Genomic DNA, 25616 nt, shown 5'->3' with positions numbered 1-25616 from the left:
GAAGAGGGTAAGCAACAATTTGGATAATACCCAACTATATAAAATCTTATTTTCCCTGCATCGTGTTTGTCTTAACATTCTACCAAGCATTTTGCAGTTTACAACATTGTTTGGGTTTTGTTTGTATTTTTAAATAAACGGATAGATTTCTTGTTTGTGTGGGCTTTAGATAAAGTAAAACTCCCTTGTAGTAGTTTTATTTTGAGTGCTTGTTCCTTTAGGTGAAAAACTATAAATGCATGCCAAACTCCTCATTGTTTATGTAGATGTCATATAATTGATAAACAAAACAAAACTGAGGCTTAGGCTATTTCTGTTCATACCTGGATACTCTTGTTTGATGCAGTTGTTCACAGTGTTCTCCTAAGCTGTGTTTTCTGATCCTACTTCGTATTATTGAAATAAATTGACTACTAAGGGTATTTGTGGAGGGCGATCCCCAGCCTCTCCAACAAAACATTTTGGCTCTATTTTCTTCCCTGGTTCACATGAAATGTTGGTGGACTATCTGGACTTTTGCTTGGTACAGAGCCATGCATGCAGGCCTTTAATTCAGCAGTTAGTGTGTCTTCCTTACTGTGGTTACCACTGTGATCTGGTTACTCACAGTGATGATGAAGATTTGTGGGTGATTCCTGGTGCACCATGATAAAACTCACTTTCCCCTACAAAGACTTTAATACCTGTGAATAGTCCCCAGGCCTTCTTTTTTTGTCCTGTTTTCTGTTAACCTTTGTATTTGTGATACGTTGGTAAAATTATTCCACTTTTTGCTGTCCCTATTCCTTGATGGAAAATAATGTCAACACTTGATAATTCCAGAGGAGGACAGTCCTTGGACACTTAAACACTTGTTCTTGTCCTTCTAAAAGATTGACATCAGAACCAAGTGAGATTTCTAGATCCTGCTGTGTTAAAGTTTATTTGGTGCCAAAAGGTAGACTAAATATGAACGCTTTGTAGAAGTTATAAAGGAATGCTATAAGCCATGTTAGAAAATCTGATTCATTATCTACATTGATATTTATATTTAGCTTAGTAAAAGTGATCACCATATTGAGGTCTTTTATAATATTTCTCTCAGGTAAATTGAATTTAAAATTTTCAGTTAAAAGCAGTATGCATTATGTCTTAATAAATGTCTAGTCTTAATTAATATCAGAACCGTTACTCAGAAAATAAGATGATTTTAAAAATCCAATTCACAGTTGGAAATAGAAATTGGATGGAAATCATATCATTGTTAATCATGCTTAAAGGGAAATGCTTGCATATTTAAATTATTATGCTCTCTTCATAGCATGGGCATATCTTTTAATATTTTTAAATCAAATATTCTGCTATATCATAATATATGCTTTAAATTCTGGCCAGCCTTTAGAAATTGCAGATAAGTCATTTGTGTGCTTGTGGTCATTTGGATCAAATCTTTGCTGGCTTATCTTCTTGCTGGCTTATTTACTGCCACCAAATACTTTTAGAAATGAATCCCTACATATGAGAAGGACTGGAAAACTGCTTCTGTGTAGTAGGGACCTCCATTTAAAATAGTACTAATCAGGACCCCACTGACCTCATCTGTGGGAAAATGGGGAAGCAAGGGGAAATGAAACCATGAATAGTGAGATGAGGCCACAGGTGCCTGAGTCTAGGGTACCCACGGAATTCCAGAGCCCCCCACAGATGTCACTGCATGGCTTAGAAGAGAGCAGAGAATTCAGATATAGCTGGTTATATAACAGTTTCTTCAGAAAGACCAATCAGAAACACATTAGGGGCTCACATCTGTGCTTTTCTTAGAGGTGACCTATGATGGCCTGAGCAAAGTCAGAGAATTATAGAACTGGAAGAGACTAGGAATCATGCAAATTTGATCATTATTTTTAACACAGAGATTCATGTCCAGAGAATTTAACTCACTCCACCTAAGTTTCCTGGCTCTCGATCTGTTGACTAGTATCTGATGTGGTGGAAGCAGTTGTGTGGGCTTTTGGTGGCCTTGGGTTTAAATCCTAATCATCACTTATGAAAACTCTGGGGCATATATTTGAGTCATGTAAACTTTGTGAGTCTCAGTTTCCTCTTTAGTGAAAAAGCAACTATCATATATACTTCACCAGTTTTTGGAATGTTCATTAAGTTAATGTGTAGGGGAGAGAAAAGCCTTGCATTTTGACTAGCACCTAATAGGCCTTCAGGAGAGAGTAGGTCACTGTTCTCTTTTACCCAAGCATCTCAGGCTCCGTCCTCAGGGAAGACTCCAAATAGACCCTTCTGAAAGCTGAACTTTGGCCAATAACCATGAACTAAGTAGTATATTGATACTAGCCCTGAAAGCTCTAGCAAAAAGCAAATCCAACCGAAAAGCTACTGTTATTTCTAACCATCCCAAGGTTGCCTTCTGTAGTCACGAACTGAAACCAGTGTCCTGAGGACCATCCTCACTTCATTCCTGCTTGGAAAGCCTTATCCAGGACACCTAACAGCAACCCAAGACTCAGTAGGGTAACACAAAGGGCGTCTGGCGGATAAGGAATATGAAGACACTTCCCTCCACTCTTCCCACCTCCCATTTTGTCCTGATTTCTTCCACTTCTCCTTTTCCTACTCGACCCTCCTGTCACCTCCCCTTTCTGCCCCCATATAGATCAAATTTTGGAGATGGATATCAGTTCTCATTTGCTATTTATATCATTATACCTCATTTGCCTCTAATTCTAATTGAGTTACCCAGAGCTTCATTTCCTTTATGATCCCTATCTATTCTGGAACTATCTGTTTTTCTCACAGTATTCTACATCCCCTTCTCCCCACTTACATGGCCAAAAAGAAACATGTGTCTGTACTTTATGAATAGATGGACACTAGATGAAAAAAGAAAAGGAACTCTTGTATACATCTTTCCAGGGCTACAGTGCTATACTTCATAGGCAGAAATATAGTTAACAGAGGAAATATAACACACGTATATGTCAATGCTCCATTCTAGTTTTAAAAAATGAGGGTCATGGGTATTTGGAGCAAGGTGTTTCTGGCAAGAGGTGCTACGTGTGAGAGATGAAAAACTATGCCTGTTTTTCTGGAAGGTAAGAAAAAAATATCAGCTAAAAGTAAAGATAGATTAGAGCCATGAACTTCAACCTTGAGTATTTGTCTCAATGTGAAAAAGGTACTGAGCATTATTTCTTAAATAGCTTTCATTGTATATCCTGATGACAAAATAAACATGCTTTGATGATAGAAACTTTAGGAAATGCTAATAAGCAAACAGAAAAAAAATCAAGAAAAAGAAAACAGAAAATCAGAAAATAAACCGTAAGCTACCCATAATCCTACCTCCCAGACATAACACCGATAATGCTTTCTAAATGTTTTTTATGTTTCCTAATATATTTACTTATTATAAACACTTGTTTATGTAACAAGATAGGCTTCTATAATATCCTACTCATGGCCTGCAGTCTCCTATCATGTGAAGTTTCATAATATAAATTTATGAACAAGTCTGCAGTACACATTGCCCCTTCTGTATGTATCTTCGCTGACATGTCCTCCTGCATGGCTCAGCAAGGACTTAGACTGTCCATGTCTACTGAATTTTGCCTTTTTTTTTGAGATGGAGTCTTGCTCTGTTGACAGGCTGGAGTGCAGTGGCATGATCTCGGCTCACCATAATCTCCGCCTCCTGGGTTCAAGCGATTCCCCTGCCTCAGCCTCCTAAGTAGCTGGGACTACAGGTGTGCACCACCACGGCTGGCTACTTTTTTGTATTTTTAGTGGAGACGGGGCTTCACCATGTTGGCCAGGCTGGTCTTGAACTCCTGACCTCGTGGTCCACCGGCCTCAGCCTCCCAAAGTGCTGGGATTATAGGCGTGAGCCACTGTGCCTGGCCTGTCTACTGAATTTTTCTACAGACCGTTTACTGATTATCCACCACCACTCGCTGTTTTTCTTTGAGAATACTATTCTTATTTCTATGTGCATTCTTTAATACTCATTCTGGTAACAAATTCAATGCAACAAATAGGAAGAAATTATATGCAATAGTCATGGAAGTAGCTCCAACCCACACTATTCAATGAAATTCATTTGAGGAAAGATATTGAGTCTAATATAACCTGCATAGGTTAATTTAATATGTCATGATTTATTATTATAGGGACTCAACTAATTTTTGGTTTTTGTGGGAAGAGTAAGTTATACTTAATAAACATAGTAAATTAGTGGCTATATTTCAATTTGCCTGCTGGAGTTTCTGAAGATATTATTACTGTACCAATTGATAACATTAGCTGTGTTTCTTGAGCACCTACCCTGTAACATATAATTGTACATGCATGAATTCATTTCTCACAGTAGTACCTCAAAAAGTTACACAGTAATCCTGTTTTGCAGAAGAATAAACTAAGGCACAGAGAGGGTAGTAATTAGCCTGAGGCTAAACAAAAACTGGGAAAGCTGGGCTAGGAACAGGCTGTCTGCTTGGAGCCCACACTCACTCTTAACCACTATGGTTGGAGTGCCTAGATATAAGTGTTCTTCGTATCAATTCCAATTATGTAACTCCAATACCATAAAAGAGTATTTATATTTCAGGATATTGTGAGCATTCCCATGAGGCAATTAACAAATAAAATACAATCCACTGTATGGAGCTGCAAACTATTCTTCCAGAAATATGTTTGCTCATATTTTAAGGAAAGAAATTACTTACAGCTAATTTAGAGTTTTAGCTTGGAGAAGATATATTTTGGATTTTATTATAGGGTAAAATCCAAAAAGGCAGTTAGTTACATTCTAATTATCCAAAACTAAACAGCATATACAAAAACCTCATTGGAAAGTCCAGTCAAACTTTGAGAAGCAGTTTAAGGAGCCATAATGTTTGGATTTGAAGTTTGTAACAGATGCATTCTTTTTTAAGAATGATGAAATTGGGAGGCTGAGGTGGAAGGATTGCTTGAGCTCAGGAGTTCAAGGCTGCAGTAAGCTGTGATTGCACCACTGCACTCCAGCCGGAGTGACAGAGTGAAAAGAAAAGAAAAAAAGAATGATGAAATTGTCATCTGTTGGAAAAGCAGTAGAGGATATTGGTTGAGAGTATCAGCTCTAGAGTTAGATTTCCTGGATGTTATAGCACTAGACTTGCCATCTTGAGCAAAATTCTTAGCCTTACTAAATTTTGGCTTTCTATTCTGTAATATGAAATCAGAACAGTCCTACTCCATTGGATTGTTTTGAGGATTAAATGAGAAATGCATATAAAGCACACAGCAGAGTGCATGGCATACATAATGTTAAAGAAATATTAGCCAATATCATGGCTATTAATAAATATTGCTGGCCTTTTACACCCTCTCTAAACATATGCAAGCCCAGTAAATTTCTACTAGCCAGCGTACATCCCTCTTGCAGGTGTCTATCTAAAATTCACGCTGAAACTGAGGTCCAATTAGAGATCGCTCCTTTCCCAGTTTAATTCATCTTCAGCCTTAGAAATCCTTCACCATAATCCCCGGTGTTTCTCCATTGAATAGTAAAGCTAAAACGTATGCAAAATTTCTGAAAATACGTTCTGACCTCTGGTTTATACTTATGAATGGCTTTTATTCTCCAGGTCAGCTTCTGGAAGCTGCTGAGCATTATGAAGCATTCCATCAATTGACACAGGGGCGGATATGGAAGGATGAGACAGGCCGCTCTCTCAACTTGTTGGCCTGTGAGAGTCTCCTGAGGACTTACAGATTACTCTCAGACAAAATGCTAGAAAATAAAGAATACAAACAGGCCATCAAAATTCTAATAAAAGCTTCTGAAATAGCCAAAGAAGGTGGGTGGAAAAGAACTCTCTCACATTGCTTTCTTTAATGGGTAGACACTGGTTCTCCCAAGAGTGAAGTAAAAATCGTCAAGTGTTAGGGTGATTATTTCCTATGAAATGCAAAGACAAATGCCATCAATTTACTTTCAAATTTCACTGTAAAACAGAGGTGCCTTAGTGCTGACAACAAGAAATCCATTAGTTTCCTGAAAGCTTTATCTCCAAAATTACCATCCACTGGGGGTAGTGTTGTAAAACAAAGAACCTAAAGTGAGAAGGTAAGATCATCTGCAAAAGTTAAGCATGTGTGTGTGCATGCCCATGTGTGTATGTGGTTGTATATTCCTTGCAGTCTTAGAGACCTTTCATTGTTTGTAAATTCCCCATGGTCAGGTAATAAGGAAAATATGATATATATTTAGTTATTAGTAACAGGAAAATAGGACTGCAACATATTTGAGACCTTTTTTGCCTCTCAAAATGTGGCCTTTGGACCAGCAGCTTCAATATGTTATAACAGCCAGGGTCTCAGGTCCCAACCCAGACCTACTGCAGCAGGATCCTCAGGTTAGCAAGATACCCAGGTGATGTATATGCACACTTAAAGCAGTAAAAATGCTTCTATGAGAGCTGCTCATGTCTTTCATAGTCTATATCATTTCTGTATGTATAAAATGTAAAGAAAAAATTTGGAGCATATTCTTATAAGCTTTTAATTTGTGAAATGCACAGATATTTTGTTACCATATAGTAAATTATTACTAGAGTAGCCTTTTCAGGAAGGAGAAAAAGATAAAAGTTATGCTCCTGAACTAAATTTTATTAGCTTACGGATATATTTAATTGATTGGTTTATTAAGTAATAGATGGCTTATTTAGAGTGAGCAGGACTGATTTTATGGGTGTAATTTTAATTTACTAAAGAGGAAAAATAAACAGCTTAGTCTCCCTGTAACTTCTTTTAATAATAGTAGTCAACATACTCACAGGAAATCACCCCCTGAAAGATGTATCTCATTAAATGAACTGCTTTTGAATAAATGGTCTAGTACCTTCCCCCAAAGGGGTAAACACATAGTTAGTTAGCTCTTATATCAATTTCAGCAGCAAACTTTAGTCACATGAAAAGTTACATGGAACTTCAATGAAAAGGAATGCATTGATTAGGAAAAGATATGTTACTTTAGGTTTACATTTGCTAAGTTTTAAGGTAGTTCACAAAGAAAGAAAATTTCCTTGGGTCTCTTCCAACAGTCAGAGCCTGTCAAGCAGACTTCTTTCTAAAAGTATCTCTCTCTTACCGAAGATCAGATCAGGAGAAGAGAAGACTTACTTCTTACACTGTTATAGTTTTTAATATCTTTTAAAACCAAAAAATATTTGTCCCCACATTTTTCATCTAAGAAAGTACATAGGTTAAAGGATTACACAATACAGAGCTCTTAAAGAGGGTAAATATTCTGGGACAAAGCATCCCTTTACTCTTGTCTTCTACTTTGATCAGGGAGCCTGAAGGAGCAAGCTGATGATTACCTGAATAAAGCATGCCCCTCACATTGGTTTACATAGTATTTAAGCGATACTGACACCAACCGTTGGCCAATTCCTTTGTTAGGGTACGTTGATGTAATGCACAAGTGTAGCATCAGCCAACACCTTTTACTTAACATAATGTTTTCAAGGTTCATCCATCATATAGGGCCAAATCGCCTTCCATGGCATGGTTATACCACATTTTCTTTATTCATTTATGATGGACATATGAGTTGTTTCCACCTTTTGCCTATTATGAATAATGCTGGAATGAACATTTGTGTACAACTTTTCAAAGATCTTGATTATATGCTTAGGAGTGGCATTGCTGGGTTATATGATAACTGTGTTCAACTTATTGAGGAGCTGCCAGTTTTCCAAAGTGGCTTCACCATTTAACATTTCCACTAGTTTTATGTGAGGGTTTCAGTTTAGCCATTTCCTCAGCAGCACTTCTTACTTTCATGTTCTTCATTATACTCATCCTAGTAGGTGTAATGTGGTATCTCACTTTAGATTTGATTTGCATTTCCCTGTTGGCCAGTAACATTGAGCATTTTTTTTTCATGTGCTTCTTGGCCATTTGTATATCTTCTTTGCAGACGTTTTTATTCAGATTCTTTGCCCAGTTTTAATTAGGTTTTTTTTTATTATTGAGTTTTAAGAATTCTGTATATATTTTATATACAAGTATTTCATCAGATATACGATTTGAAAATATTTTCTCCTATTCTGTGGGCTTTATTTTCACTTTCTGATGGTATTCATTGAAGCACAAGTTTTTAATTTTGATAAAGTTCAGTTCGTCTAGTTTTTCTTTTGCTGTTCTTGCTTCTGATATCATCAATAAGAAGGCTTTGACCAATGCAAGGTCACAGTGATTTACTCCTACGCTTTAAGAGTTTTTAGTTTTAACTATATTTAATCTTGTGATCTATTTTCATGTGTGTGTGTGCATATGTGGTGTGAGAAGGGTACGACTTCATATTTTGAAAGTGGATATCCAGTTGTACTAGTACTACTTGTTGGAAACATTATTCTTTTCTCAATACATTGTAATGATACCCTACATAAAATCATTTGACCATAAATGTGGAGATTGTGTCTGGATTCTCAATTCTATTGCCTTGATCTCTCTTGTCTAACTTACAACTACAAGAATACATAGATTTTATTACTCTAGTTGTGTAGTAAGTTTTGAAATTGGGAAATGTGTCTTGTAATACTGTTCTTTTTCAAGTTTGCTTTAGTTGTTTTCAACACTTGCATTTCCATGTGAATTTTAGGATCAGCTTGTTAATTTCTGCAGAAAGGGGAGCTGGAATTTTGATGGGAATTGCATTGAGTCTGTCAATCAATTTAGGGAATATTGCCATCTTCAAACTAAGTTTTTCAGTCCGTGAATATGGGATATCTGTCCATTTATTTAAATATTCTTTAATTTTTTTCAATGATTTTTATAGTTGTCAGTGTATATGTACTGCCTTCTTTTGTTAAATTTATTTTTAATATTTTATTCTTTTGATGCTATTGTAAATGGAATTGTTTCTTAATTTCATTTTCAGATCATTCATAACCTGTGTGTAGAAATAAAACTGACTTTTCTATATTGATCTTATAGCTTGCAACCTTGTTAAACTGATTTATTAGCTTTGACAGTTTGTTATGGATTCTTTAGGATTCTCTATATACAAGACTATGGTATCTGCAATTAAAGTTTTGCTGCTTCCCTTCTATCTATGTGCCTTATCTTTTCTTGCCTAGTTTATCTGACTAGAACCTCTAGTGCAACAGTTTTAAACAGAAGTATGATATTTACTGAGGGTTTTTTGTAGATGCCCTTTACTATGTTGAAAAAATTCCCTTCTATTCCAAGTTTGTTGAGGGTTTTTAACATGAAAGGGGGTTGGATTTTGCAAAATGTGTTTTTCCTACATCTATTGAGAAGGTCATATGTTTTTGTCTTTTATCCTATTAATATGGTATATTATACAAATTGATTAGCATATGTTGAACGAACCTTGCATCGCTGGGCTAAATTCCACTTGATCGTGGTGTATAATCCTTCTTATATGTTACTGATTTGGCTTTGTGAATAATTTTGTTAAGGATTTTTGTGACTATATTCGTAGGGGACATTAGTTTATAGTTTTCTTTTCTTGTAATGTCTTTGGTTTGATGTCAAAATAATACTGGCCTCGTAGAATGATTTGGGAGGTGTTTTCTCTTAATTGCTTAAAAAGTTTGTAAAAGATTGTGTTAATTCTTAACATATTTTTTAAAAATTCAGCAGTGAAATCATCTGAGCCTGGCTAGCCTTTTCTTCATGGGAAGTTTTTAAATTACTAATTCAGTTACTTTACTTGTTATGAATTTATTCAGAGTTTTTATTTCTTCTTGAGCCAGTTTCAGTAGTTTGTATCTTTCCAGGAATTTGTCTATTTCATCTACTTTATCTAACTTGTTAGTATGTAATTGTCCACAAAATTCTCTTATAATCCTTTTCATTTCTGTGAGGCCTACAGTTATTTACCTTTTTTCATTCTTGATTTTAATAATTTAAGGGTTTCTTCTTTTTCTTCTTGTTTGGTCTAACTAAACATTTGTTAATTTTGTTGACTTTTTCAAAGAATCATTTTTTGTTTTGTTGATTTTCACTATGGTTTTTCTATTCTTTATGTTATTCATTTCCACTCAAGTTTTTCCTATTTCCTTCCCTCTGTTTGATTTGAGTGTAGTTGTATCCTCTTTTTCTAGTTTTATAAGGTGGAAAGAACTTTCTTATTTTAAAATATAGACATTTATAGCTATAAATGTCCCCCTATGCACACCTTAGTTGTATCCCATACATTTTGGTTTGTTGTATTTTCATTTTCATCCATCTCAGAGTATTTTTTGGTTTCCCTTGTGTTTTTCTTTGACCCATTGTTTATTTAGGATAATTTTTAATTTCCACATACGTGCAAGTTTCCCAAATTTAATTCTATTATGTATTTTTAATTTCACACTATTGTGAATACCACCTTTTCACTGGAGTCTACTCTGATGACTATACTTAATATTGAAACCTGCTTTGTCCTCTGGACCCCCACTTGGCTCTCCCAATTCCCCTTACCTTGCTCTATTTTCCCTCTGGAACATTTGTCAGCATACACCTTACCACATAATTATTTTTTATTATTTATTTTCTCTCTCTTTATGTCTCTGTCCTCTAAAACATAAGTTTTGACGTGTCACTCAATTTTAGTAGTGCCAAGATTTTAGATCTAACCTTTTCTTTTTGGTTGTTTTTAATCCTATTCTTACCGACATTTTTCTCTGTTATGTTATTGCTTTCATTTTATCTTAACTTTGTCTCTATTCGTGTACAAGAAACGTTCTCATGCTTAAATACTATTTAAAAACTAATATTTGGTGTTTCCAAACTGTATCAGTAGCAATAGATGTTTTCTTTCCTTTCTCCTCTTTGCTGAGCTTCCACTCACATAAAATTAGATGCAGATGATGGTGCCATATCAGCCCGGCCAGTTGCTAGTGCTTTAACACAGTTACACCACTTGACACAGAAAATACATACCACATACAGCCAACTTTTAACTCTCTAATAAGTAGCTTCCTGTCATAGCCTCGTTCTTCTATTCTGTTTTTCCCTTCACTAGTCCCACCTTTATCCCCAGAACCCATAATCCTGTACCAGAGAAAAAGTTAGGGCCCAGCTGCATTTTAAGAATTAAAATTCCCCTTACTGGATTACTGGCATCATCAACTCTGCTAAAGTGAGATCTTGAATGTATAATTCTCTGCAATCAGGGAAATAGCTAGAGAAGAAAAAAATACTGTCACTGGCATTTGCCATCCTATTTCCTTGAAGTCTTCAAAGAGCCGCTGCTTCAGCAGCGGTTATTTGGTGAGTGGTGAGAGTGAATGCAGCAAGAAATATTGTTCCTGCTGACATCCTTCACGGTTGGAATGTGGAGCTCAGAAATCTAAGGATACTTCCTGTATTAGTCTATTTTGCGTTTCTATAAAGGAATATCTGAGGGTGGGTAATTTATAAAGAAAAGAGGTGGGTTTTTTTTTTGTTTTGTTTTTTACTTAAAGCTCCACAGACTGTACAAGAAGCATGGTGCCAGCATCTCCTTCTGGTGAGGGGTTCAGGAAGCTTCCAATCATGGCAGAAGGCGAAGGAGAGCAGGCATGTCATATAGCGAGAGAAGGAGTAAGAGAGATGGTAGGCTCTTTAAAGCAATCAGCTCTCATGTGGACTAACAGAGCAAGAGCTCACTCGTTACCATAAGGATGGCACCAAGACATTCATGAGGGATCTGCCCCCATGACAGACACCTTCCACAGGCACCACCTCCAACACTGGGGACCACATTTCTACCTGAGATTTGGAGAGGACAAACACCAAAACCGTATCACTTGCTTTCCAAAGACCAAAAACAAAGGTTAGATCACTCAGCATTTGCATTAGCCAGGAGTTAGTCACATTGGAAGCCAATGTTACATTTAATATACTAACTATAAGCAAGTTATATATTTGCCAAATGGTATGAGGTATGTCATGTTGAACCACGTTATATCTTTACGCATTTTGCTTTTGGAAAGAAGTGGTTAATTTCTGAAATAAAATTAGTAAGATATCGCAGGAATTAGACTAACTTTCTTGCAAAAAAATGATGAAAAGCATTACCGGTGATTAGTAAAGAAAAGTGTTTGGATTTCAAATATGCAGGGAATTTTGTACCAGGAGACTAAGCTCTGTCAGTTACTCTCACCTATGCTTTAATCAATAGCTCTTTTTTTTAAATTATACTTTAAGTTTTAGGGTACATGTGCACAATGTGCAGGTTAGTTACATAGGTATACATGTGCCATGCTGGTGTGCTGCACCCATTAACTCGTCATTTAGCATTAGGTATATCTCCTAATGCTATCCCTCCCCACCCCACACCCCACAACAGTCCCCAGAGTGTGATGTTCCCCTTCCTGTGTCCATGTGTTCTCATTGTTCAATTCCCATCTATGAGTGAGAACATGCGGTAGCTCTTAAACAGAACATAATCAAAATAAAAATTCATTAATTTGTGAATTATCTGCAGTCAGAAACTTAGCTGAATGTCAGTCCATGTGATTGAGTATGAATGTTTGTGCACCATTTAAGGTTGTTATCCATTATCAGTTGTTTTATGTATGTAGCAGCAACTATGCTAGATGACTGTAAGCCTTTACATGCTGGACTAGTATAAAAATTATACATGAATGTCAAAATGATAATATTGGGCTGTGTTTATAAAGGGAAACCCCTTTATAAACTAAATATAAGCAAGTTATATATTTGCCAAATGGTATGAGGTATGTCATGTATGAGGTATATAATTACATTGTTAAAGCATCTTAATTTAATATCTATGATCCAGGTAAATTGTGTTTACATCAGCCTTTTTTTTCAGTATATAGCTAGGTTTTGGGGATTATTGATAAAACTGCATACTTTAAAAAATAATTTTCTACTGTCTTGAAAAGCAAGGATTCTGTTTGTTGTAATAAATCATGTATTGAATACTTGGTAATTTTTTTACATCTTCCCTTCAGGAAGTGACAAAAAGATGGAAGCGGAAGCCTCTTACTACTTGGGCTTAGCACACTTAGCTGCTGAGGAATATGAAACAGCATTAACAGTAAGCTAAACTTTCAATCACTGCCATTTTTAATTTTTATTTTAGTATATTTATTTTATTTTCCTATATGTTATTACAAGGCCAATAGAAATGAGTTAGGCCTGACATAGGTGTGCCTATTTACTGAGATTAAAGCAGAATAGCAATATGCTAGAAGCATTTTAAAAATTGGTTTTATTGTTTATTGAAGGTAGAGTGGTATGTAATCAATTACTATGAAGTGCTTTGGGATATGTGAAAGTTAAATAAATGGAGTAATATGGCCCTCCATATGCCCATATCAATAAGGACAAGAGGAAATAGGTTTAAGTAATGGTAAAAAGTAAATAACAAAAAAGAAATTACAGTCATTTTATAATATGATTTGGGAAATTTTGCACACACAGAAATGCAGTTATAAAGCAAATACAGTGAGCTGCATTGATGTATATCTTCAGTGCAGGTAGTGGGGAGGCAACAGAGGTGGAGGTGGGTGTTAGTCTCAGTCCGATAAGTAGCCTGCCATATAATCAAATCACTGTTCAGCTATTTTGCAACTAGGTTTTGTTTGGGTAAAAACAAACAAATAAAAATGTCAAGAGCGATCTTTCCTGAATTATAACTGAAGTCATTTTTTCTTCTTCTCCTACCTCTACTGTGTATTTAAAGTATTTCACCTACATCTCTTATAATAATCCAATGTGATACACAATATTGGATTAATTTTTAGCTTTTGGGATCTTCTTTGTTCCTTTAGATATTTTTTGCTAAGTAGAATTCCTATATTTGGGCTAGATATTTTCCTCTAGCCCCTTTACAATTGGATAGCATAGAAAACTTAGGTTTTCCTAGATGACTCTTATGCTTAATATTTTTTAATTAATGATTAGCATTCAGCAAAACTCTGTTTCTGATACCTTGGGGAGCGCAGAGACCAACCAGATGCACACTTCTCTTTAGGATTTAATTTAATGAGGGTGAACAACTTGCAAGCATAACCACAATTCAAAGTAGGATGAACAGGGGCTTTTTAAGTGCAAAGGGAAGAGTGGTTGGTTCCAACACTGAAGACCAGGGAGGCTGCACCAACAAAAAAGTTTTTGAGAGACAGGATTTACACATGTAGAAAACATGAGAGTCCACAATGATAGAACAGAGGATATACGTGTGTGCACACATGCATACACACTCAACATGGACATATTCAGTGTGTTGGGAAGCAAGGACTTAGGTGGAAGATGAGATTCAGTTGTAGGTCAAATTGGAAAATTAGATGAAAACTAGCTCATAGATATTCTTTCTCTTTCAGGTAATGCAAGCACAAAATAAATTCAAACAATACAATAAAATTCACAATGAAAACTAAATTTTCTTTCCTTCCCTGTACTCAGTCTCACAGTTCTTTTCTCAGAGACAAACACAGTTACACATTTCTGTCTTATCTTTCCAAAAATATTCTATATATTCAAATATCATAAAGTGCATATATATGTTTCCTTTGTGTTATTTAGAAAATTGTTGCATTTTATATGCACTGTTCTGCACCCTGAGTGAATTTCTTCCATACTAATGCATAGACATGCCTAGTTTTATTATTTTAATTTTTCCAGCTTTATTGAGGTGTGATTGGCAGATAAACATTGCATCTATTTAAGATGTACAATGTGATGTTTTGATATATCTATATATTGGGAAATTATTTCCCCAATCAAACTAGTTGGCCTGTCCATCACCTCCCATATTAACCTCTTTTGTATGTGTGTGAGGACACGTAAGATCTAGTCTCAGTAAACTTCAAGTATATAATATACCATTATTAACTATAGACGAGTCTCATTGTATTTATTTATTTATAATTTCAACTTTTAGATTCAGGGGTACATGTGCAGATTTGTTATCTGAGTATGTTTTGTGATGCTGAGGTTTGGGGTATGATTGATCCTGTCACCCAGATAGTGAGCATAGTACCTGATAGTTTTTCAGCCATTGCTCTCCTCCCTCTAGTCGTCTATTGTTCTCATCTTTATGTCCATGAGTACCCAAGGTTTAGCTCCCACTTGTAAGTGAGAACAAGTGGTATTTGATTTTCTGTTCCTGTGTTAATTTGGACAAGCCTTATCTTAAGGGGTCTACATGATATCCCATTGTGTGGCTGTGCCATAATGGATTCAAACATCTTCTACTGCTGGGCATTAAGGTTGTTTCACATAACTTTTATTGTAAAGGATGTGGCAGTGAACAGTTTCATCAGATGTGACAAATTTATCCATAGAATAGATTCCTAGAGGTGGAAATGCTGGTGTATCCTATTCCTAGTGGTGTAGGATAATCTAGTAATGAATAGATTGAAGAAGGAATATTTGACATCCAAGGGATGAACTACTTTACTTGAAGCTGTTACTCCTTTCAGAAGAGTATTGAAATTGTTTCTCTGAAAGTATATGTGAAGCTTAAGTCCCTACAACCTATTAACTGTGTGACATGGGCAAATCCCTTACACTCTTTAAGTCTCAATTGCCCCATCTATCCAGTGGGACTAATAACTGTACTTATTTCATAAAGGGTAGTGAGTTAAATGTTACTCCCCTTAAAAAAAAAAATCTACTTCCTAATCCCTGGAACCTGTGAATGCAGAGGTAATTAAGTTAAAGATCTTGAGATGAAGTGCTCATTCTGGATTATCTAGGTGGGCTCTAAATATGAAGACAAACATTCTTATAAGAAAAAGGCGGAAGATTTGAAACAGAAGACAAGAAGCCACATGTGCAGAGGAAAAGACCATGTGAAGACAAGGGCAGAGAGTGCAGTGATACAGTCACAAGTCAAGGAATCCCTGGAACCGCCAGGAGATAAAAGAGGCAAGGAAGGATCCTCTCCTACAGCCTTTAAAAAGATCACAGCCCTGCTGATGCCTTGATTTCAGACTTGTAGCCTTCAAAGCTAGAAGAGAATATATTTCTATTATTTTAAGTCATTTAGTTTGTGGTAATTTTTATGTCAGGCTAGGCTAGGCTAGGCTAGGCTAGGCTAGGCTAGATGCCCTAGAGAACTAATACATAGGGTGATAATAAGAGATAATTTATGTAAAGTTTTAAAAGACTGTCTTCCTGGTTTATAATAAACCTTCAATAATTATTATTTTTTTATTTTTTCTAATCTAAGTCTCTGGACTTGAGCAGTAATAGTGAAGATGGAAGGAATTAGACAGATTCAAAAGTTGTAAAGGACTTGGTAACAGGCTAAGTATAGGAGGTGAGGGAAACAGAGGTGCGAAGATGGGCCCTGAGTTCCTGGCTGTGGAACTGGGTGGATGCTGGTGTTGTTTTCGGGGGTAGGGAATGTGAAAGGCTTGCAGGGAAATGGAGAGTTCAATTTTGGATATGTAGAAGTGGAGGAGTTTTAAAGGTATTCAAGGAGAGTTCAAGTAGACAGTTAAATATGAGGGTCTGGAGCTTAAAAAGAAGTCTAGAGTGGAAATATTATATGTGAAAGTTAATTTTATGTGTCAACTAGGCTGGGTCATGGGATGCCCAGATAGCTGGCGAAACATTTCTGGGTGTGTCTCTGAGGGTGTTTCTGGAGAAGATTAGCATTTGAATCGGTGGGTTGAGTAAAGCAGATGGCCTTCCCCTATGTGGATGGGCATCATTTAATCCATTGGGGACTTCAATAGAACAAAAAGGCAGAGGAAGGGCAAATTTACTTGACCAGACTGTTTGAGCAGAGACATTGATCTTCCACTCTCAGCACTGATGGTTCTCAGGTCTTCAGACCCCGTCTGAATCTACATCACTGACTCACCAGTTTGCAGGCCTTCAAACTACACCACCAGTTCTCCTGGGCATGCAGTTTCTGGACAGCAGATGGTGGGATTTCTCAGCCTCTGTAATCACGGCAGCCAGTACCTTACAATAAGTAACAAATCTTTTCATATACATATGAGAGACTATGAGAAACTATGAGTGAATGCATTTCTGTTATTTTAAGACATTTAGTTTGTCACAGTTTGTTCCATCAGGCCTAAGAAATGGCTACATAGGGTGATTAAAAGAGATTTTGCATCTATCCTATTGCTTCTGTTTCTCTGGAGAACATAATACATTCTATAAATTTGTATGTTTTCAGCAAATTGAAGCTGTGGAGTGGATGAGATTTCCTAGAGAGAGAGTTAATAGTGTTGAAAGAAAAAGGCCTAGAGCCAAATTGGATGAAGGAGGAGGTACAAAAGAGCTTAAGCAGGAATATCCAGGAAGGCAGGGGGAACAGAATAGATGTTTCATACCAGGTATTTCTAAAAGAAACAGACATGCAAACTGCATATTTTTGCAAACTGCAAAATCCTGGGATTTGGGCTGGAATGAGGGCGCTCTATGCAGATATTTCCAGTAAATGTACCTGGATTGGAATTAGGTTTAGTTAATTCTTTTTTTTTTTTTTTGAGACGGAGTCTGGCTTTGTCACCCAGGCTGGAGTGTAGTGGCACGATCTCGGCTCACTGCAAGCTCCACCTCCCAGGTTCACACCATTCTCCTGCCTCAGCCTCCTGAGTAGCTGGGACTACAGGCGCATGCCACCACGCCCGGCTAATTTTTTGTATTTTTAGTACAGACGGGGTTTCACCGTGTCAGCCAGAATAGTCTCGATCTCTTGACCTTGTGATCTGCCTGCCTCAGCCTCCCAAAATGCTGGGATTACAGTGGTGAGCCACCACGCCTGGCCCAGGTTTAGTTAGTTCTTGTTATTTAATTCTCCAGCCAGAGTAGAGGCTTCAGGAAACTAGGCAAGGGCGTATTTCAGCCCTCAGGCTCACTGCTATCATCCAGTAGCCTTTGCAGTTGGGAAAAGCCTGGGACTTTCTTCAGAGCCTACATTTTGACAGAATATTTGTGGAAGAATATTGTTGCCTTCTTGGACACAGCACACCCAGAACTGTAGACTTGCAGAAGCCAAGCACAACATTTGAACAGAGCTTTGCTTTGACTTCAGATTTGAAGGCAATGTCTTTTCACTCTCCTTAGTGTCCTATCTTAGACACTTTTTCTATTTCCTTTGAGTTAAAAGGACATTCTTCAAATTTTCAATTGAATCTCCTTTTACTTTTTTCTTTCTGGACCTGATGAAAGTAACGATGTTACATAAGTGATCCATTATCTGCTTGCAAATTTCAACATATCTTCCTATCTGCAGGGTCTTCTGTGATGGCATTCCTTCTAGCTTACAATATTTCTATTAGAAATCTATAGCAGGAGAGAGAACTCCTTATTTAGTGAATATATTTTGTGTATATATGTGTATATATATATATAATGATAAAATATAAATAAATATGTAGGATAGATTCCCTGATTGGAGATCTAACCAGTTATGTAATCACAAAGTAAATATTCAACATATATTTTTTAAAGTTTTCTTTCGAGATCCTCTTTTATTCTACTTTCCTACCTTGCATAGTGTTACCAACATTGTCTTCACCTGTTTTAAAGCACTACTGATGTTCCTGTCATAGTGTAGCTGTGAAGAGAGGTAAGAAGGCTCAGAAACAGCTTTGTCATGTTAGATTTAGTGTTTTCCTTTCCTTTTCATATTCAGTCTATCTTTAATTGTTGTCATTAATTCTATATACCATTTTATCTTCTCACTTGTATTTCAAATTGATGAATTGGAATATTTTCAAATTCTCAGTGTCTTGCCTCTGGATTCAACTTCTACCTCTCATAATTTTCTCCCTTCCAATAATGTTATTCATCTATCTAAATATTTTTACTTTTTTTCAAAGAAACTTGGATAAACATAAGTGAATATTCCCAATCAATAATAGTTCTATTAATCTGAAATAGAAGGAATTTTGAAATTTTGCTAATGTATCTTAATGGAAAGGCTTTAATTTATCAGTAAAGTATTAATACAGTCATAGAAGAATGTGCAGACAAGCATATGAATAAAACTTTGGTGATTCATTCCTTGTTGATAAAGGGCTCTTTACTGAATGATAGAATACAGCTAAACTAAAAACAAATAATAGATTTATTTAGGACTGAAACACCTACTAGTAAGGAAAGAGTATTTGGTAAAGAGAAAAAATAGTTACACTAATAAATCTGTGCAAGGGGTCATAGAGACCCTGACATTTAACGAGGAGAATGCTACCTGCATGTGCCATGTGCTGGGGAAGGAAAACATAATTCCCTTTGGCCATCATCAAATTAGACCTGTAAATGTTCTAAGTAGGGTAAATTCTAAATTTTAAGAGGTATATTATAAGGTCCTAAGATTTGAAAGAGAAAAATATTTTACCAAGAATCACAAAACCTTGTGCAAAATTGGACCAGCCACATACCAACGTAAAGTTATTTTAAGGAAAAGGAATGGCCTCTCTTACCCGTTCATTTTTATGTATGAATTTCCTTTCTCCCTAAATATATCAATTCACTTAATGATTCTAGGAACACCAACTTTATTCAATCTTTAAAACAGGCAGAGAATTATTTGCTTTCTATTATTTTGCAATAATGTAACTTAAAAATGATACTATGAAAACAAAATTCAACAGATTGATATTTCATTTGCTTTTAAAATACAGGATTCACCCCATTACTATTATTTATTCCATATACAAAGCAGTAGCCATCTCTATGTTTACATACATTAGCATCTTTGTAACAGTTTAGAATGCTTCTAACATTAGTGTTAACTTGTAGATGTGGTTGACCTATATCTCCAGCCTCACCAGTAGCATCACATAGAAAAATGCAAATAAGTAATACAAAATAGTCTTCCCTCATCTGAGGTTTTACTTCCCACGGTTTGTTGGTGGTGGTCAACCGCAGTCTGAAAATACTAAATGGAAAAATTTCGGAAATAAAAATTTGTAAGTTTTCAATTATGCACCATTCTGAGTAGCACAATGAAATCTCGTGCTGTTCCACTCTGTCCCATCTGGGACATGAATCATCCCTTCATTGAGAGTATCCATGCTGTATACGCTGCCTGTCTATGACTGTATAGGAAGAAACAGTGAATATAGGATTCAATACTATCTGAAGTTTCAGGCATCCACTGGGGGTCTTGGATCATATTCCCCACATATAAGGAGGAGCTACTGTATCAGAAAAAATATTCCAAAAATTTTTATTTGATATATATTTATTAACAATGGAGGATATGTATCATGTGTGTAAAATAATATATCCTTAGGGTTTCACTAAAGTAATATATTTTTTCAACTCAATAAATGTAAGCAAAGATAAAGCCATACTGTATGAGAAACAATTTCTATCAATGATTTATTTGCTTTGTAATGTTTAGCTGACAGGAAGTTTTGGGGGGAGAGAGTTCTTACAGTTGTTTCCACTTAGTTGCTTTCTGCATATAGTTTACCTCTCTTTTAAAAGTCAACCCATTGTTTATAGCAGTGGGCTCTTAAATCAAGTGATAATCTAGCTGATATGCAAATACCTTGGCAGATTTCATACTGACAAACCGAAAACTAATCTCTTCTTTGGTCACTTTAATAAGTGAAGACACATTTCTGTCTACTGCTGAAGCCATTATGCAACCCAAATAAATCTCAGAGTTCTCCATGGCTCAGTCTTTGTATGATGACATATTAAAAGAAAAGAAATCCAGCAATCTAAACTAAAAGTAATTTTAATTTCTACTTAATTACCCTTAAAGAACAGTAAAAGAGATAATCTTAACTCACAGCACCATTATTTCTTAAAATCCTCTTTCCTTCTATTTCTCTAACTTTCAAATTTGTCTATCACAGGATATTCAGAAGCCCATATCCTTATGTCACTCCCTAAACCCAAAACTCCCACCCTGTATTCCACTTCTATGTGGTTATCACTCCTCTCTCTTCTCTCTCTCCTGCCTTCTTTTCTCTTTCAGGTCAATAAATCTTGACTCTTTCAGCAGTCTTATCTCTACTTTGCACAACCCATTCCTCTGAAAAATTATAACTGTTATGTGCGTAATAGAACCCAGTAGGGATAACGCTGGTTTGAGAGAAAAAGGAGTGTCAAATGGGTTATGCCAGAATTCATAGTCTGGGAAAGGCAAGGCAAGCAAATACACTTGCATTAATCATTTTTTAGATTTTCTTACACTATATGTAAGAAATTCTTGAAAAGTGTATGTCAGAAGAAAAAAATGTAAATAAAAAATAATAAACAAGAGGGGAAGGAAATGAGAACAAAGAAGCCAAGGCAAAGGAGGAATCAAGAGAGCGGATGTCTGAGACTCAGTGTTCCTTTGGGTCCTTTCTGTGTCATTTCCCATACTTCAGCTCTAGAGTTCTGAATGTCTGCAGGATATAATAATAGGATGAATCTTCTGATGGATACCCCATTTATTCTATCTGTAGTTTGAATCAGTTTGTCTACAAGAGCAATGGCTTCTTCATGTCTGCATTCTCACTCTTCCCTATCATCTCCTGGCTGCATGTAGATGACAGTTGGGGCCCGTTTAATATGACATCATGACATTAGAGTTTCCTGGAATGCATATAGGTGCTCATATCTGCTATCAAATCTTTGATCGTTAGACATTTGTATGAAGTAAAGGCAGTAAGTACTAGCATTTCTCAGATAAGGCACTCTCAAAATGCTTTTTAGAGAGTACATTTATCAACTCTTTGGAGTGAGAGGACAACAACATCATTAATTGATGGGCTCTAAAATCAAACTAATCAAGCATAGAATCCCAGATCTGCTACCACCTCACCATGTGACATTGAACAAGTGACTGACTTAACCTTTCTGAACATTAGTTTCCTCTTCTGTAAGATGCGGATAATCCTACTCTAACTCGGGACAGCCTTATGAGAGTTAAGTAAGAATATATGTCTGAAATTTGTAGCATGGGGCTTAACACGCAGATAACTAAAACTATTTTGTTACTATTAATATACATAAAATATTTTTTCCGAAGTGCTAGATGATCATACATCTATGAAATCACAATGTCGGGCTTCTGCTCTAGACCTACGGTATTCTCAAACCCCTAGTTAGCATAGGAACAAATATTAAATGTATTGGTAAAGTCTACACAGTTAAAGGTATTGGAAGGACAAGTTGATGTACATGTATTACATGATAAAGAGCATTTTAATGGAATATAGGTCAAGTCATACATAGCAATGGCATTCTAATTATAAGTGGCCAAATATGTGAAATGGCTGTAGGTTTGGATGTACAATGTTCATATCAGAGGTAACTGTGGTACAGAAAGAGCACGTGAGCCTTGGAGCTGGAAGACATGGATTTCAGTCCTGTCTGCCATGCACTAGCTGTGTGACCTTAGGTTAGTCACTTAACTTCTTGGAGGCTCAGTTTCATTTGTGAAATAACAATACTAATGGCAGCTTCACTGTGTCTTTGTGAAGACCAAAATTTAAAAATGTATGTTTACACTTTAAATTATAAACAGTTCTCAAATGTAAGATACCATTATCACTACAGATTGATGTAACTATAACTGGATAATGATAGCAATGATACTGTAGTAGGTAGTATTTATTGAGCATGCATTCAAAGTCTCCACTTCCTTCTTACTTTATTCTTAATTGTAATTTACTGTTTATCATATGTACATTACGTAGTACCTAAATTTATCTTTGTATTGGCACATATTTTTATATAATGGAAAGAAGATAAACCAACATTTTGTGAAAAATATTTTATTATTAATTTGTTAATAACTTTTCTTTGAGTTAAAAATATGACATTTATTTTTTAAAAATTGAGTTATTTCTTTCTTTAAACATCAGAGCTACTCATTGCCCATTAAACAGAAGTTGTCTTTACTCACCAGTTAGAAATCCTTACCTAAAATTTACCCTTCCATCCTTGGTTTAATGGTCTGGGTAACTGAGGGGAGCTCAGATGCTGCCAGAGAGGAAATCATGGCCCCTTCTCCCAGAGGATGGCTGGTTATCATTATATATAACATGCAGACAAGCCTGCTTGCAGCCAGTTTGCCTCCTGGTCGTGTGTAGTTCATCACCAGCTTCTAAGGCATGCTAAAGAGGGCTCGCCACTCAGCTTGAGATGATTCAAGGTGTAGGCTCAGCGGTCTCAGCAGTCATTTTCCTGCTTTACATCAGAGTTTTCATCTGCTTTATCTTTTGTCCTGTGGCCCACCTGAGGCAGTCTCCTTCTTGGGGAATCTAAAAGGAGCAGCTGTTACAGATCCCATTTCCCCCAATTGTTGTGGCTCGGACCTCTTTCTATTTAGCATTACCCTCCACACACACACACACACACACACACACACACACACACACTCACACACTTCCACCAGTACACAAACAGCGCCTACCTTATTTTCATTTCATAAGTTTTGCTAAGTAATATTCAAAATATTCAGTGTCTGATGTGCAAAAGAAAGGGTTTTTTAAAACCATTAAAAGGAAATAATATTTTCTAATTTTAAAATATGTATTTATTTACAAATTGTATAGAAAATCTTATTCAGAATTATTATACAATAACTTAAGGCATAGTATAAAAATGTGTTCCATATCTGATCTTATTTTGAATAGTTACTTGGAAATAGCCTTACTTGGAAAACAGCATTTTAGGTAGTTTATAAAAATATGTTTTAATACTTGGGGAATTACAAAAACTTAAAATGTTTTACTAATAATTTTGTTATTGTTATCTTAATATTTAAAGTTGTGTCCTTCCTGAAACATTGAAATAGGTAACTTTATGGTACTAATTTAACACAGTTGCTGTAGTAAAGATCACAGAATAGAATCTTAGTAAATTGAATTTTTTTTCATTTCCTCATCAATAGGGAGTAGCTCTTTAAATCATTTTTAATTTTTTAAAATGTCTCTAATTTTTTTACATATTAATAATATTTTAATTAATTAATGAATAATAATAATGTTACAGCTTAGGAAAATATGCATCTGTTTCTTTTTTTACCATGATTATAGTATTTGTCATATAAATTACAGTATTTGTCATTTAAATGACAAAAGCATTGTAGAAAATCAGAAAGCTCAAAAAAATTAAAATATTTATTTTTTGAAACAAATCTGTTCAGTAATAATTTACAATTTACAAACTTTCCTACAAATAAAAAATGTTTTATGTCAGGAAAGAAAGTTTGTGGCCTAAATTAATATAAATACAAATTTTCTAGTAATAAAATTTATTGATTTTTTTAACATGAAAGCTGGTTTTAGTTTCCCTTGAGATCTAGAATACCACTTGGGCCAAAACTTCATGATTATTTTACTTATTCATTTTTTTAAAAAGTACTGCTATAGTAGCTCTTTACAAAGCTGAAATTTTTGTATCTAGGTATTCACATTTTAAGAAACAGTGCAAAAATTTCTGATACTCATTGTGAGAGAAAAATGAAGGAAAGGATAAAATTTTTTATTTAGCGCATCCTAAGAGGATGAAGTTCAAAAATCTGAAAATTGAGTACTCTAATCAACTATACTAAATAGTGACATATGGAACATAATGTATGTATACTCCTTAAAGTTCAAGGCCTAGCGTATGAAAGTGTTCGCTGGAGCAATAAAGCAACCTGCATAGTTCATCACAAGACTAATTGTATGACAGACCTAGAGGCAATGGCACAGCTGTTAGCACTCGTTGATCTACAGGCAGCGAAAGAAGAAGAGGCATTACACCTAGAAGAACCCAGAGAAGATTATAGGATTAGATGTGTTAAACAGGAATAAGTGTGTGGGTCATACTTCATCATTACAAATTTAGCCAAATTATATATAATTCCTCTAAGAGATGAAAGGGGTAACTTCAGAAAGAAAAAATGTAATCAAATATATTAAAACTTATCCAAAACATTCTCAAAGGTGTCTTTAGTGTAAGTAATTATGGATCTACAATTAACAGTAATATTGCATTTAGAAATTATACATATAATTGGTGCACAATAACAATAACATATACTAGGATTTAAAAATAACATTAATACCATACTCCTAATATTCAATCCATATACTTGTAAAAAAACTCTTTTACCCAGTAATTTCAACTTTCTCCCTTAATCAACACATAAGTTTCATTAATAACTAATAAAATGAATTTAAGATTAAACCTCCATTTTTTCCCACGACTGTCCTCTATTGACCCTTATTTATTTGTTTGTTTGTTTGAGATGGATTCTCACTCTGTCTCCCAGGCTGGAGTGCAGTGGCGAAATCTCTGCCCACTGCAACCTCCGCCTCCCGGGTTCAAGCTAGTCTCCTTCCTCAACCTCCAGAATAGCTGGGATTACAGGCGCGCACCACCATGCCCAGCTGATTTTTGTATTTTTAGTAGAGATGGGGTTTTGTCATGTTGGCCAGGCTGGTCTTGAACTCCTGACCTGAAATGATTCACCTGCCTCAGTCTCCCAAAGTGCTGCTGGGATTATAGGCATGAGCCACCATGCCCGGCTAATTTTTGTATTTTTAAGAGACAGGGTTTTACCATATTGGCCAGGCTGGTCTTGAACTCCTGACCTCAAGCGATTCACCAGTCTCAACCTTCCAAAGTGCTGCTGGGATTACAGGCATGATCCACCTTGCCCGGCCCCTTATTCATTGTTTTTAATGATGAAGATGATGGCC

The 25616-nt window shown here is 35.8% G+C and overlaps 1 protein-coding gene across 4 annotated transcripts in view; it reads left to right on the top strand.

The window, feature by feature from the left end:
- The window catches only part of TTC29 (tetratricopeptide repeat domain 29), a 243729-nt gene that overhangs the window by 62403 nt on the left and 155710 nt on the right, over positions 1 to 25616 (top strand). For all 4 annotated transcript variants that reach the window (XM_055111882.1, XM_003815851.3, XM_034959219.2 and 1 more), the window contains 2 exons: positions 5619 to 5831; positions 12954 to 13039. In XM_055111882.1, coding sequence (XP_054967857.1) covers positions 5619 to 5831; positions 12954 to 13039 — 299 coding nt within the window. The remainder of the gene's footprint in view (positions 1 to 5618; positions 5832 to 12953; positions 13040 to 25616) is intronic.

This window comes from Pan paniscus, chromosome 3 (genome assembly GCF_029289425.2).
Source record: "Pan paniscus chromosome 3, NHGRI_mPanPan1-v2.0_pri, whole genome shotgun sequence".
NCBI lineage: Eukaryota > Metazoa > Chordata > Mammalia > Primates > Hominidae > Pan > Pan paniscus.
Note: the sequence above shows the minus strand (reverse complement) of the source record. Positions and strands in the feature narration are given on the sequence as shown.